This window comes from Acanthaster planci, linkage group LG14 (assembly GCF_054643075.1).
Source record: "Acanthaster planci isolate LZ-2023a linkage group LG14, COTS_SCS, whole genome shotgun sequence".
Taxonomy (NCBI): Eukaryota; Metazoa; Echinodermata; class Asteroidea; order Valvatida; family Acanthasteridae; genus Acanthaster; species Acanthaster planci.
The window spans coordinates 14,432,155-14,447,142 of NC_141790.1; the positions used below are offsets into that span (position 1 = coordinate 14,432,155).

Genomic DNA, 14,988 nt, shown 5'->3' on the forward strand with positions numbered 1-14,988 from the left:
ATGACGTAAATTTATGATAAAAAATGCAAATATTTCATACATGAAAATAATAAAACAGCAAACTCTTTGTGCCAAGGAATTTTTGCCGATTACCCATCATTACTAATATTTATTACTTTAACTTACACAGGATTTAAGAAAAAGAAGAGAATGCTTAAAGTGAATTTATGTTATTAATTTAAAGAATTCAATTCAATATGGCAGCCCCCTTGTTATAAATGTGTACTGGTAACCTGTCAACATCTACACAATGAAAACTATGGCACGAATACCAGTTTTGTGAACAAATTTCCGATGTGTACCTGATGAATGCGTGAACAACACTGATGGAAGTGTGCGTAGCCTTAGCTGCGATGTTAGTTTGTTGAGGTTCTAAGTGATCGTATATATCGCTTTAAGAGCCATGTATTCCTAGTGACCTTTCAAGTGATGTCTACCCAAGGTGTCACTGTAGAAATTATCTCCGAAAACTGGAGGGAGACGGTAAGGAGAAATCTTTTTTTTTGGGGGGGGGAATATGGCCTTAGTCAAGTCGAAACCCAGACGATCTGTGATGGTAAAGTTTCGTAATCATAAGAGGCACCAGACGACACTGGCTTATTGAATGAGTCTGTGTGTTTTCAATATGCTTTTCATTTTTGGTTTTGTAAATTGTATCATGCTTTTTGTTTGTGTGCATGGTGTGTGTTAAATTTCAACTGTTTATGAGTGAACACCATAATTTATGGTTTAATAATTTTATACTCAAGCAGGATAGGGTCCAGTAAGGGAGGCTAATATAAATTTTCAAGTATTTGAAGTGATCAGGTGATCTTGGAGAGAATAAACCTTTTCGATGTTCGCAATGCATTTTATGCACAACCCTATGGGAGAAGTGTACCTGCAAAACGTTAATCTGTTTCCATTTTATTTTATACTCCAATTCAAGCCACCCCCTTCTGACAAAGTGTTGCATAATTGATTTGGGATGAAGATATTCAAAACTTCGAAGTTTAAAGCTTGGCAGAAAAGGAAAATTCAGAGGATACCTTCCAATAACACCACTTTTTGTCATGGACTGTGCTTTGACTAATTCATGAATATTAATATTCTAGTTTTGTCCAATCAAAATTACGACTTGCAGCTCATCCATTCTGCTTTGACCAGTCACGTTCATTTTCAGCCTGTAGAGTGACTGGTGCACTTTAAAAAAAAGGCAATTAAGGGTGATTTGTTCTTACAAATATTTGAAAACATATTTGAAAATGTTTCTCATATAATCTGATAATACGCATGCATCCGTGAGTTGATGAGCAGATACATAAAAAATATTTAGTAGAAAACTGTAACATGATTTTTGTCTGGTTCACATCCCCCATAGGGTTGTGCATAAAATGCTTTGCTTGTTTGTCATTCACACCCATAATGCATTGCAAACGCCGAAAAGGGTGATTTCTCAAGAAACATTTTTATATAAGTTTAATATAAGTTTTATATAAGGATTCCATCGGACTCTGCAACGAAGAGAACAATTTATTTGAAGCAGGGGCATTTTGAGATATTTGGGTATTTGTTGGGTATTTTAAATAGAAGAGCTACAGTGTGCAGGAAGAGACAATTTTTAATTACTATTTTCAATTAAGAAAATGAGATCCCAAATTCAATAGTGCCCTTACTCATTATGCATGTCTCTAACTAGGGCTCTGCGAATTGCTTCCTTTAACGTTTGGACACAGTTGGCGTCACTAGAGTCTGAGAACCATCTATGGGCCTTGTGTACCATTCCATGGAAATAGCTCCTACCCTGAATTAAAATCCTCAGATTTCATCCCCAATACAGTCCTGAAATTGTAATGGACCTATTCTAGAATTAGACTACAGTTGTGGAGCAGAACAGGACTTGGCACACTTAGGCCAAAAAAACAAAGTCTCCAGTTTCTGGTCAGTGTGCATGTCGCAGTGGACACGTGCATCAGCAAAATGAAGTTTTTATTTGGTATTATGCAATGTCTAAAAGCTGCTAAACTTGCTTGATTGACTGGAATCCTGCTACTGCGCAATTTTAATGTTTTTAGATGGGGTACGCTTGAGTAATACGTACAGTAAAAGAGTCTTTGGCTCCCATACATTTAGTCAGGCACTCTTTTTCAAATGATGTCATTTCTGTATTGTACATTTACATCTGGGAAGCACACAAACAAGCTGATCTTTTGTCCTGTGTACATGTACAAGCTGAACACACTTTTAAACAGTAAATAGTGAAGGGGCCTATCTATTTTATTATTGGGAGCAGCGGTACATATGTACAAGCACATGTACATGTATGAATACATCATTTCTAGGGGAAAAAAGTGAGGGCAAAAAGGCCCTTTTGCCACACCACTTTTGTACCTAGCCCCGATCAGAAAATGGAGACTTTTGGGGGGCCTTATTGACTTAGGGAAAGAATTCTATATAGGCCTACGTGGACGCCGCTTGACACCCTGTGCACAAACCCTGTGGGACTGGTTTGAAACTTTCAAAGTGTTCTCTAAGTGAATGCCTAAATATTTTCACTGCTGAGACAACAACTGTGGTAGAGACAACTGTCGGGGAGGTCACTATTAGAGAGACACAAACAAGTGTTCAATTTGACTTTTTAGGACAAATTTATTTATTGCTCTCAAATGGCCAACAGGTCACTTCAGTGAATAATGATGTGCTTTGTTTTGGTTCCACCCAGGTGACGTTACACTGTTCAAAGTCAGTGAATGCATTTGAGTTGACACGCTTGCTCGGTGATCAAATGTCTTCAGAGGAAAACACATACAGGTACAATCAAAGCTTCTGTCTATCTTTAGGTCAAAACCTGCATTTCACTCTGATTGAAATCCCTTATATTTTGGGTCCATCTTTTTGTAAGCAAGGTTTGAAAAATCAAGAATTAATCAATGCTGCCTCCTGCCCCCCTAATACAGTCTGGTTATCCATTTGAAAGAGACAAGACTGGAAATTTACTTCATTACTTTCAAGGTATGAGAACAAATTGAAGCCTGACAAAATTCTGCTGAGAGACATGCATGGCACTCGACTCCAACCCAACAAGAAGATCAGCAGAGTAACTGTCAAACCTGGCACGTACCTGATCGCTGAGGTCACAGGGAAAGGCAGAAATCAGCACGTCGGTGAGAGTACTCACAATGCAGGGAAGATGTCGGCAGGCAGCGATATAAGGTAGACCACTGCCGCTGTGTTTTCACAGTGCAGGCTGGGCCCAATTTCATGGCACTGCCTAGCTGCAGTGCTTACTGTAGCAGAAAAATTTTGCCAAGCTTAAATAGCATTGTTAGGTCATTATATTTTTCTTTCATAGTAATCTCGTCCTTTGCTGTGCTTATTGCTTATGGTTATCATGAAATACACAGAGCGTCTGCTTACCTTGTGTGCTTTGCAGCACTACAAAATGTGGGCCCTGGTGTTAAAAATGGTTTAGTATATTCAACAAACTGTGTTCTAAGCATCTTAAATCTATAGGCATCCTGTTTGGCTTAGGACTAACACTCTCTATATCTGTCAAAAGAATCAACCTTAAGCTTGCTCGTGAAAATCACACCTTTCCCCTTGTGTTTGGTGTTCCAGTTCATCGGAGGATAAGGAGGACTCGCCAAACGAAAGCAGTGCAGAAAGCAGTGCCGATGATCTTACACCAACAAAAAGCAAAAGGAGGAAAGTTGAGAGTGAAGAATCTGGAAGCACAATAGATCTGACCAAATGTGCTTCATCGTCAGAGGTGGAGGATGGTGCAGAAGATCAGACTTCAACAATTCAGACCAAACGGAAGTCTAGGAAGAGAGCCAGTGCCAAAGGTGAGCCAACAGTTACTGATGACACCAAGCAGCTCATTGAGGGCCAGTGCCAGGGGTGCCAGGAATTGACTGGCGGGTCGCCCACAACCAGACAGGGAACAAAACGGAAGCACGGAGGGCTTGAATCCAGCCAGTCAGTGTCCCGGGTGTGCCCTCAGACCCCCGTCAGTAGACAAGAGAAAACCAGCCCTAGGGAGCAGCTGCAAAAGACACCCAACCCGAAGAGGAATCTGATCAAGCCGTCAGAGGTTTTGCAAGAGGTCCTGGAAGGAGACCGAGGTTCCCCGGAGAAACAGCTGCGGGAGGCAGATGCAAAGTGTCCAAAGGAGGACCGCCTCAGTTGTTCGATGCAGCGGATTAACCTGGACGACGGCACGGATTGTCCAGACAGGAACACACCAAGCTCTGCAGCAGGTGAAACAAATGTGCCAAAGACAGCAAAGCAGGGTGCAGTAATACCTAAAAGTGCAGTGACCTCAACTGACAGAGTTAAACCAGCACAAGGAGAAGTTTACAGTAAACACATGGAAGCCGGTAATTCTGTCATTGACACAGTGGCCTCCAAGGAAGACTCAGCCATCCACAAAGCCGCGTGCAATTCAGCTGACATACCAAGTGGTAGCAGGCTGGTTGGTAATACAACCAAGGAAGCAGACAGACTACCGACGGCCGGCTCGGATGTTTGTGGGAAATGCTCCACAAATACTGTCCGCAGCAGCCTCATTACAGTCTCCAAAGGGGCACCAGTCAACAAGAGCGCAGGGGATTTGACAAGAAAACTGCATTTTGTAGTTGTGCCTGTGGTCACCAAGAGCAGTCACATTCCCCCTACTGTCAACCTTAAATTGAATGAAGGAGTGCCAGTCAAGAGATTAGTCGGTGCTAGTGGCGCTCTGCCTGCGGGAAAACCCACCAGTGTAACAGAGTTGGCAGGCAAAAGTGCCGACAACAGTTCAAACCATTTGGTAATTCCTGTCAGCAAGGCTGCTGAATCGTCACAGAGCAAAGTCACCAGCATTATGGTCGACCATTCCGGAAATCCCCTCAAGGCGGGAGCAGCCAACACCGCCAAAGGAACTGTGATATGCGAGCTCACCTTGAGTGCAAGCAATCCAACGACAGTAGACAGGAGTCGCTCCAGAGTGCTGAAGACGTACCCTGGGAAGGCACGGCGCCAGACGAGGCAAGTCGCTAGAGCCAATTCAAAGAGTGAGATCGACTTAATTTGCGTGGATGGAGAAGGATGCGGAGGGAACAACCCTGCCGAGGAGACTGACGGAGACTCGGAGCCTCCACACAAAGGTAAAATTGTATTAACCTTCCACCTGAGCCCAATTTCATGGAGCTGCTTAACAGTTAGCAGAAAAGTCATGCTTACTATGGCAGAAAAATGTTCAGCCCTTAAGCACTATTTCATAGCGGTGCTTAGCATGGTTGTGCTTACAGTTGCATATGCATCGAGATTTCTGTTGCAGTATTGTTATGTCACTAAGTAAAGCAAGTTGTTCCTTCCGTTAAGCATGCCTTTTGCTGTGCTTACTGCTTACGGTCTCCTTGAATTAAGCGGAGCCTCTTTAAGGATAAAATCGTGCTAAGCAGTGCCATGAAATGGGGCCCTGTTGTCATTGTAAAGTTTCTTCTCTTTATTTGCATTTTGTTTGCATCACAAAATTAATGAAGCTCCAAAGCAGAAACTATTACTTGGCAAATACGTTCTTTGCAAATTTAGCCAAAAACAGTTCCAGGCAATGGACATCACTATTTTGGTCTGTTTGCAGTGGTAAGCTATCTGTGATATTGTGCACATTTCAAAAGTTCCCATTGCTTGTTTGAACAGTAGAATTCCAAGGTTAGTAACACTTATGCACGAAATTATTATTGAATTATGAGCAGCATCTGCAGATGCTAAGCACAAGGCTGGTGAAGAAGATCCCATAGTCATCACCATCGGCAAGAATGAGCTGAGAAAGTCCGACTTGGCTACGCTGGAAGAAGGGGAGTGGCTGAATGACTGCGTAAGCTCACAGCAGAGTAGGCGAGGGGCCTTGAGATAGGGGAAGGCCGATCCAGATTTGGGTACAAAGGTTCTTTGGACTAATGAATTGAATCCCATGTATGAGCAGACTTTCAAGGGCACGTGCAGTGGATATTTAGCTCCACTTCTGTTTATGCATATTACTACTTGTAACCGATACAGAAAGGTCCAAATGCTTGTTTTCATTGGAAGTAAAAAGAAGACGGTTGTTTTTCAATTGTTGAAAAATACATTTGTCAATGTATGCACGGGCGCTATTTTGTTGTCATACTAGGCACTCCTTGTCCCAAGTGCATTTATCCCAAGGCTGCACTTTCAAGGAAGGAAGGCGTGGGAACAGTACAAAATCAGTCCTTCAAAATTGCCCGCCAACCTTTTCAAGAAATGTTGTCCATTACTGTCGCCTAAACAACCTGTTTAACACGGAAACTAGGCATAAAGTGGAAAATACTCTAAGAAAATGTAGAAAAGTGTGATACCCCTTCTATTCTGCCTTGAATGACATCATGCTTTGGCTCATGAATATTGAAGTCTTCATTAGCATAAAAATCCAAATGTTGAAATGGCTCTACTTTCACTTCAACAAAGGAAGTGGAAGATCATCGTTTAATTCTGTGGGGATAGGTCTGGTAGGCCCATAACAGCCGGCTTTTGCATTGGGTTTGGCCTACCGCAGAAAAACAAAGTCCAACAGCCTCGGTGCACTAAGTCCCGTATGGGCGTTTAACTTTGTGTGAATGGGGAAGGTTAGGGTCAGCAACCTTTGGGGGTTAGGGTTAACATTGGATAGGTGTAGGATTTTATTGGAAAATCACTCTCTACGAATTCAATTAGAGTATCGGATTCTCATTTTCCTCTTCAGGTCATCAACGCATATTTCTTCCTCCTCAGCGTGGTGTCACCTCTGAAAGTCTTCACACACAGCTCCTTCTTTTTCCTCTCTCTGTTCAAACGGGGCTATGAGGGCGTGAAACGATGGACGAAAAATGTGAGTGATTTGATGCCGAAGAGTGGAGCTATCCAGCCATACCAGTAGCCATGTCTAAACTGAATGCCTTGGGCTATGGCTTCAATTGTTGCCATCGGCACACTGCAGGAAACAGCCCAAGTCATAGCTAGCAGTAGTCTTTTTGGACAGAGACGTTGCTAATGGGAGCTAAAAAAAAAAAATCTGAACAGTTTTGTCCTAATAATGCACACAATCATTTCACTATAAAAAAAATTGGAAAGCGGGTTACCTGTACATCTTCAGTTTTCACCACAGTAATTTTTTTTTATTTGGCAAGCCTGAGCAAGCCCTTTTACTGATATCTTGCACATTTTGGTACTTATTTGACAAAAATCTGACATGCTGTTCTTACAGCATGTCAGTTTTGGGGGAGGAGGAGGAAGGCGGCAAAGAGTAGTCTACAGAGAATGTCAAACCTTTGTTCACTCGCAACCTTTACAGATAGACTTGCTTAAAGAAGGAGACAGTTGAAACAGAAGGTCCGGCAGTAGTTACAAACAACACATGGAATTCAAAATGGCAATTACTTCAGAAATCTGAGTGATCAGAGTGAGACTGGGCCTATGTGGTAAGCAGGGATGTCTTATTGCCCAGCAAGCATGCCAAATGTCAACAAAATCTGTCCTTTGGCACTCAAGGTCTCAGCTGTGAAGGCTGGTGGGACAAAAAGTTGGTTGTCGTATTGTTAGAGTTGGTGCTGTAATAGTTAACGTCGTGTCGTTGTAGGTCGACCTGTTCGAACAAGATTTGATCTTCATTCCCGTCCACAACAAGAGCCACTGGTCACTGGTGGTGGTACATATCAGGGAAGGTATCATCGAATATTACAACTCCTCCACAATGCTGGATGGCTACCCAAGGAGCATGATGGTGAGGTCCCGGCATCCTGGGGAGAAGTTATGGGAATTGTGAAGGAAAACCCTGGGAAAGTAATGGATGTCGTCAAGGAAGGCCCAGGGAAAATAGTGGAAATTGAGGGAAACCTTAGGAAAATAGTGCAAACTGCAAAGGAAGGTCCCGGGAAAGCCATGAGAATTGATGTAACAAATCTTGGAAAAATAATGGAAATGCGAAGGAAAACCTTAGGAAAGTAATGCCAATTTTTGGGGGAAAAAAAATTCCTGGAAACTGTTTGAATCACTGAAAAAAAGTACCTTGCACATTTTTCTTACTGTTGCTTTTTCATGGCATGCAACAAAATTACTTGTGACATTCATTAAGAATTACCAAAATATGTTTGTTTTTCTTTCAAAGCACGTACGAGATTACTTGCAAGCTGAAGCAAAGAATCGGGAGAAGAGCAAATTTTGTAACATCAAGTGGGAATTATACATTGTTGAAGATATACCGAGACAGCAAAACATGGATGATTGTGGGCTGTTCATTTGCCAGGTGGGTTGAAAGTCATTTGAATAAATCTGAATTTTTTCTCATTAATTCCTGTCATATCATTTTACTTCCTTTGCCTAAATTTTATTGGTTGCAAAATTTGAAAAAAAATAATAATAGAAACACTTTATATATATATGTAGCGGACCAGCCCCACCTCAGCTGGACAGTGGGAGAAGGAGGAACGGTCCCCTAATTAAAGTGGACGAGCACTCTCAACCTATTCAAGAAACAGATATAGGCCTACACAAATGACATCACTTTCCTTAATCACAATTTATTAACAATACAAGTAAGTGCACAAAATAGCAGGATGGCACAGTAAGAGATGTTACAATGCAATGACCGTTGTGACTAATGTCAAAAATCACATGTAAGCAAGGTCACTGCACAACGATACAGTTATTAGCAGTCGTCACATTGTGCCCCGTAAATCACACATCTCCGACAAAAGATCATCTAAAATATACTTACAACAGTTACTGAAGGATACCCTCCCCCCATGACTTCAGCCATGCGCCCTACAAAATTGAAGGAAAATATAGAGAGAATAAGGTACGGCTCTACACCATTCATGACCTTCAGAAAGAGACCACATTGGCACTGCCTGCACGAGAAATGCCCAAAAGTAAAAACTATGTTAATTACCTCTGTGACATGCATATGTAAAAGGAAGTACTGGAAAGATGAGGGCGCCCTTACTCGGGCACAGTTCCCTACTTCTAGTAAATTTTGTTCTCATTTTTCTTTCTCTTTTCAGTATGCCAAAAAGATAAGCTTAAAGCAAAACGTGACCTTTGACAATAAGGAGACAGTTAACCTGAGACGACAAATGCTGCGGGAGCTCATCAGACGCAAGATAGAGGAATACTGACAGATTGAGTATGAGTTCTGGACTCGTAACTCAGCACTGGAAACTCACCGAGTAAACTGCACCAGAAACTACTTCTGTACATTATTGATTTGTGGGGTTCCAACGCTCAGAAACTCTCACAACTCACCAAGAGCAAGACCGCTGAATGTTGTTCTTTGATGTCTGGACGTAGATGGGCTCATGAGCTGCATTTTCAAGTTGTGAGACTTCAATTTAGTCTCCACATCTCAACAGAGGAACAGAAGCAACTCGCAGAAAGCGAAGAGCATTATCTCTAAACAAGGTTTTGTGACTTGTGTGCCCTTTCAACTTGTAAGACTCCAAACTGGAACAAATGGCCCTGTCTAATCAGGACCTACATCATCTTTGCATCACGTGCATTGTTGCAGGTGTACAAAGACACTTCAGGGTGGCTTTCTCAGTCATGAATAAAAATTTATTGTCCAAGAAAGCAGATTTCTTTTTTTCTTTTAATTCTGGCAATGTCTCTGTTCAATGCTTTGATGTTTATTCTTATTTAAGAATCTGACTTTGTTTTGGCCACAATATTTTGTGGGCATCAATGTCTATCGTCTATTTTTGCATCAGTATGTATCTATAACATTGTGTATGTGGTGATATACTGTAAATCCCAGACCTTAAACTACAAACAGTATGCAATTATGTTCAGTAATAATTCTATTTATTTGTACATGAATGTCATTGCCACTTCACTGTTGTGCTAAACAAGTGACTTCATTGCTTTTGGTTTGGCATACGTTTTAATGAATGATGGTTTGATTATGCATTTTCAAATGTGAAGAATGGCACCGTACCATCATCCAGAATTTCCATCAGTAACCTTCGAAGGGTGTAGACCCCGCCCCTTTTTGGTTGCTCACATGCAATCATGGCAAGGAGTTTTTTCTGGAAGATAGCTCTGTTGCATAAGGAAAGCATTACATGTATTTTAAAGTTTTGAAGCAGGGAACGCTTTGTGGTTAATGTTTGAGAAGATAGTTGTTAATTACTGCACAAATAAATGGAAAGACCTGGATAGTTGAACCAGCAGTTATTGGAATGGTTACAAGTAGAAATCTCTGTCATTTTACCACGGGCAGTATCATTTGAAAAATCACTGTTGGATCCAAAGTTATATGAAATTCCTCAGAAATTCGCTTAATACATGTAGATGCCTGATAACAAATACATGTAACTAGCAAAAACAAACTTGACAAGGGTAGAGGAATGCTTAATTCCTTCACTGAATCAAGTGGCCCGTTATGCAAGAGGTTTCATGATCTAATTTACAACTCCTCAGGAACCGACTTTTGCACATTACCGAGCAGCAATATTTGTCCCACATGCACAATAAAAACACATAACAATAGATACAGCAGAGGAGACCTTTGGGTTCAAATTCACATCCCTGCATGTGATGGGCATGTGGCAATGAAATTTGCAAGTGTTGAAACAAGTGAGGCTGCACTGGCAAGAGGCTTGACACATCACTACTTCGTATTACCAACCGGGAGCTGCCAGTGCAGCCTCCCTCTGAGCAATATAACTGCTCACTTCTACCTGAGGATGGGGTCTTTGAGAATGCCCTGTGGAATGTTTTTGACAACAAAAATGTCTTCCTTTTTTTCTGCTATAGGTTATACCAATGTACATGTACTCACCCCCCCAAACAATGACCATTGTTGTCAACGGAATCTTTAACTTGACAAAGATTTAATGTGCCATTTGACAACAGGTAGCACTTTCTTTGTAGTGTTCCAGGATTCTATGCCATTCTACATGCAAAAAATGAGCTACCTGGGGAAAGTTGGACCTTCAAGGAGGTTTCCTTGCCAAAAAAATGCTTTGGAAACTGGGGTAAGTGTATTTAGAGGAGTAATTTTTCCTTTTCAGTGAGTTTCTTTCAAAGTTGCAGCCAGAAGTTTTATTGACAATCGTGCTTTTGCATTGTACGCCCATAGGATCACTCCTAGATGTTGAAAAATTATGTTTGTAACTTGTAATCTGACCAGTGATTGTGTTCTTGCAAGTGTTGTTTCTGGCCTTGGAAAAAGTGATCACTAAAAGCAAGAAATGGTATTGTGGGATAGTTTTCATCTGAAGCATTTCTTTGCAAGAGTTGAATAGTAAAGTAGGAATGGTCAGGGTCACAGGGTGTTCATGATTAATATGTGGTTGCGTTAAGAGGGAAAAGTCTTATCCTGGCACAATTTTTTTTTTCTCTAATTCTATTGACTCCGAAACGTTACAGAACTCCTAAGTTTATCAAATTTAAGCACAGAAAACCAAATACCAAAAGAGGCAATTGTATGCGCATGAAGAGCCAGTTTACATGCTTGTTATTAAAACAAAAGCTAATTGTTAGTAACTTTGTGTTATCTGCTCGCTTGTGGTGACTTAGAATTATCTACAAGAGAAGATAACATTGGCCAGAAATTTATCATTCAATGTGGCCTACTGGGCTGTTGATGTCAGTCAGGTATGTCACAAAACCGTGGTTTGCCTTGTAAACTTTGAAAGCACACATCCAAGTGGATCACCAAGATACTATTTCTTGTCAGACACTGTCAATGGAAAAGACCAGCCTGACACTGGCTATTGGTGTCAAACAACACGAAGGCATCTTGCCAACAAAGAAGCATTCTCTGATGCTGTAATTCAGTGGACAGTCCTCCAGAACAGTCAGGGTAGAGAGTTCTTGAAATGCCTCCTGGGGTATGGCCAAATCTAAGTGAGTTAAGGCCTCTGTTGAAAGGTCAAACTCAGTCGTCGTCCTCTTCTTCTCGTTTCCTTTTGGCGGGGTTGACGATCGAGCTCTGGGAAGGAGGTGGCGAGACCACCTGGGTCTTGATGACTGTGAGAGGTGCGCCGCTGGTGGATCCAGAGGGCGCTCTTTGGGCTGTGCTACCTGGCTGCATAGTGATGGTCGGCGTAGCTGAAATGATACAAGAAGACATTTTGGGGGTTCACTAAACCTCATCTTGAACAGGCACTGCAGCTGTAGCCCAGGTATAGCTCAAGATATCTGCGACGGCAGGTGTGCTTGGCATTTGTTCCAGTCACGACAACTTGATGCAAATCGTGAGATGTACTTACCGCTGGATCTAGAAACACTCTTGATGATGCTGATTGGGGCCCCACCCGCTTTGCTGGATACGGGCGCTCGGACCGTCACACTGTACGGTGACTTCCCACCAAAAGTGAAGCTGGGCGACAGCTTTGATCCAGCCGATGATGCCATAGACATTCCTGAAACAAGACGAATGAGAAATTAAAGAACACAGAACTGGAATATGGAGAAACGATGCAACATGTGAAATTCTTTGGACAAAGTTTGAATGCATAAAGTTGTCTCACCTGACCCCAGCGATAACCTTGATGGCATTGTTAATGTTGCCTGCAAAGGTTAACAACAATTAGATAACAAAAATTAATAAAAATTTCATTGTCCATCATAGGAATCCATACATATAAAGTATACTGTAGAATGCATATGTAAAACGTTCCAATCAAGTTCAAAGGATTCTTGTCTCTCAACAAAAAGGTAACAGGAAAACTCTGATAGTTATGTTGCAGATGGCATTATGCTTTTTTTTACCAGTCCATAACCCTTCCATATATTTCAAACTCCTCAAGGCAGTTTGGGAGGGATTTTTGAGCACTAGGGATGGTATTTTATATGGAGGCTTCATGCTTGAAAGTGTTGCCAGGTTTCTGCATTCTGCACAGATGAGGACTTTGGAGGATTTTCGTTCCCTGTAATAATGCCATGGGAATTAGGGTTAACTAAAACAGCTCCTACCCTTTTGTGGAGTGGCTTGAGTCTGTAGTTGGAGCCTGACAGGCAGTAGCGGTCTGGGGGCAGGCGGAGACCGTTGTGAGGTTTGATGGCCGGCAGTGGGTTGTTGTTCTTCTGTCTTGCAATCTCCATCAAAAACTGCAGATCAGGGTAAAAATCGCATCACAAAAGAAAATCGTGTCCAAAGTGATTTAAGAAGTGTAAATGACGCGGCTTGAATTTGAGGTCTAATGCTTGCAACACACATTTCATTTCCCGTGCTATGTTAGTAAACTTTCACAGAAGTTATCAAGGAAAAATTACATCAACAGTAAAATGAAATTGCTTGCCATCTTAGATTCACAAGCCTGGAACTCTCTGAAGAACTACAGTAACACACTCCAACCCGCTGTAAAAATTATTCAGCAAATAATACGGTCTTTGTGAACTGTACAACTGCAACTCACTGTACCTTTCTTAGGTCAATAAATGATTTTGCTTTGTGAGCGACAACATACATGTACTTAAATTATATTTGATAGGCTGGGAATACCTCTCTTGGTGGTGGAGTGGTGAAGGAGTGATCTAGCCTGCTCTGTATGGCCAGCTTGACGTCATCAGAATCTATTTCTGTACGGCCAGCATGACTGCTATAAGCTTGGGCATCCTCCAAAACATCAGTCACATAACCTAAAAAACAGATTACCGATTTCGTGTGCTGGTTATAATGCAGTTTAAGGGTTACAAAGACTTAAGGTACATTTGTATGGCTACAACATGTACAAGAGCAAATCATGAAATGTAAATTAAAAAGCTAGGTTTACTGTGTAACATGTAGCCTATAACTTTAACATGTTACACAACCTATGCCTAATGCAGTACCTTGCAGTTCAAACCCCTAGAAAAGTAGAATGGTCTGCCAGGAACTAAACTTGGACAGTTAGAGTTGGTGGGAGTGGATTGGTGTTTAACATGTTTGGACTTGCCTAATACTATAGTAAAACGACTGCCTAGTTTGTCATTTTTTTTTATTTAATTGTTCCTAGAGATTTAGAGATAAAATTGAAGGAAATATCCCAATCACCTTTTATTTTGTAAAAAAAAAAAATCTAATCAATTTCTCGAAGGATTTTATCTTCTATTCTCTAACTGGTGTTTGAGTCACTTCGACCATGGAGGTAGAAGAACTCGACCATCAGACCGTGCCACAGCTTCGGGTAAAGATGGGAAAACTAGGCCTAGGCTACCTCCCAGAACTGTGGGGTCCGACGCGACGTTCGTTGGAGCGGAACGGACGTTGGACTCCACAGTTCTGGGGGTACTACTGACTTTGCTTGCAAGGAAATTTACCCCTTTACGTCTAACTTACGGTATGTGAACTCAAGCATCTGGTTTACAAGTCTTGGTTCATATTCTGTGATGCCCATATCCTTCAAAATCGCCACCATTACTTCGGCGTCTTTTGGCACTGCTTTCACTTGTGGAGCCGCCATTCTTGAAGTAAACAGCGCCACCAAGCGGTATCAATTAAGTACAAGTCGACCAAAATAGAGTCCTTGCAGTACTCTAGTGTCATGGATGGGAGGCAATTTACAGGAATAATGAAATATGCCCTTCATGATGGCGTACTTGCAAGCACTCCATCAAGAGTGCTTTGGGAAATGTAGGATTTATTTAGCCAGTTTCCTCTTACTTGCATAGACGCGATGGTGGGCTTTTGTTACTTTGGTTTTTAAGTTTGTGTCCGAGTCCTCAACTTACTTCCCTTCTTCTTCCTAATTTTGAATCCATTTTTAAAGGCAAAATTATGAATTAACCATTCCCCAAACGAAACCTTGCATCGTTGTAGTATGCAGGCAGCAGTGGCGTAACTCATGCTATTATATCAGGGGGCGCGGGGGTGCACACATTTTTATTTCAAAGGGGGCACCAAATGACTATGAGGCAGCTAGCACAGGTTGTTCGTGGATTTCAAATTGGGGGGGAGCAGATTTTTAAGATTTAAGACCTTCAATATGGCACTGTGCGACTCCAAATATATTAAGAAATCAATTAAACTTTAAAAATAAAATCAATTTA

General features: G+C 41.5%; 2 protein-coding genes across 2 annotated transcripts; one reads left to right on the plus strand and one right to left on the minus strand.

Annotated features, from left to right (window-relative positions):
- Positions 1–264: 264 nt before the first annotated feature.
- On the plus strand, positions 265–11,173 carry LOC110977818 (uncharacterized). The gene is made up of 9 exons (XM_022232274.2): positions 265–483; positions 2,702–2,790; positions 2,992–3,192; positions 3,598–5,126; positions 5,718–5,839; positions 6,722–6,847; positions 7,595–7,738; positions 8,123–8,260; positions 9,018–11,173. Exons 1-9 carry the CDS (start codon positions 430–432, stop codon positions 9,129–9,131), a joined length of 2,517 nt encoding a protein of 838 aa, XP_022087966.2. The 5' UTR covers positions 265–429; the 3' UTR covers positions 9,132–11,173.
- LOC110977821 (transcription initiation factor TFIID subunit 9-like) lies at positions 10,828–14,434 on the minus strand. Its single transcript, XM_022232276.2, has 6 exons — positions 14,279–14,434; positions 13,463–13,599; positions 12,934–13,068; positions 12,489–12,528; positions 12,228–12,380; positions 10,828–12,066 (listed from the first exon to the last, which is right to left on the minus strand). Exons 1-6 carry the CDS (start codon positions 14,400–14,402, stop codon positions 11,894–11,896), a joined length of 762 nt encoding a protein of 253 aa, XP_022087968.2. The 5' UTR covers positions 14,403–14,434; the 3' UTR covers positions 10,828–11,893.
- Positions 14,435–14,988: the final 554 nt, after the last annotated feature.

What these genes read in the sequence shown, in the direction of transcription:
- LOC110977818 (XM_022232274.2), top strand. Translation starts at nt 430, where the DNA reads ATGTCTACCCAAGGTGTCACTGTAGAAATTATCTCCGAAAACTGGAGG. An exon ending in TCGGCAGGCAGCGATATAAG is followed by an intron (nt 3,193 to 3,597) that starts GTAGACCACTGC and finishes TTGGTGTTCCAG; the next exon opens with TTCATCGGAGGATAAGGAGG. An exon ending in GGGAGTGGCTGAATGACTGC is followed by an intron (nt 5,840 to 6,721) that starts GTAAGCTCACAG and finishes TTTCCTCTTCAG; the next exon opens with GTCATCAACGCATATTTCTT.
- LOC110977821 (XM_022232276.2), bottom strand. Translation starts at nt 14,402, where the DNA reads ATGGCGGCTCCACAAGTGAAAGCAGTGCCAAAAGACGCCGAAGTAATG. An exon ending in TCAAGCCACTCCACAAAAGG is followed by an intron (nt 12,529 to 12,933) that starts GTAGGAGCTGTT and finishes TAACCTTTGCAG; the next exon opens with GCAACATTAACAATGCCATC. An exon ending in AAGGTTATCGCTGGGGTCAG is followed by an intron (nt 12,381 to 12,488) that starts GTGAGACAACTT and finishes GTCTTGTTTCAG; the next exon opens with GAATGTCTATGGCATCATCG.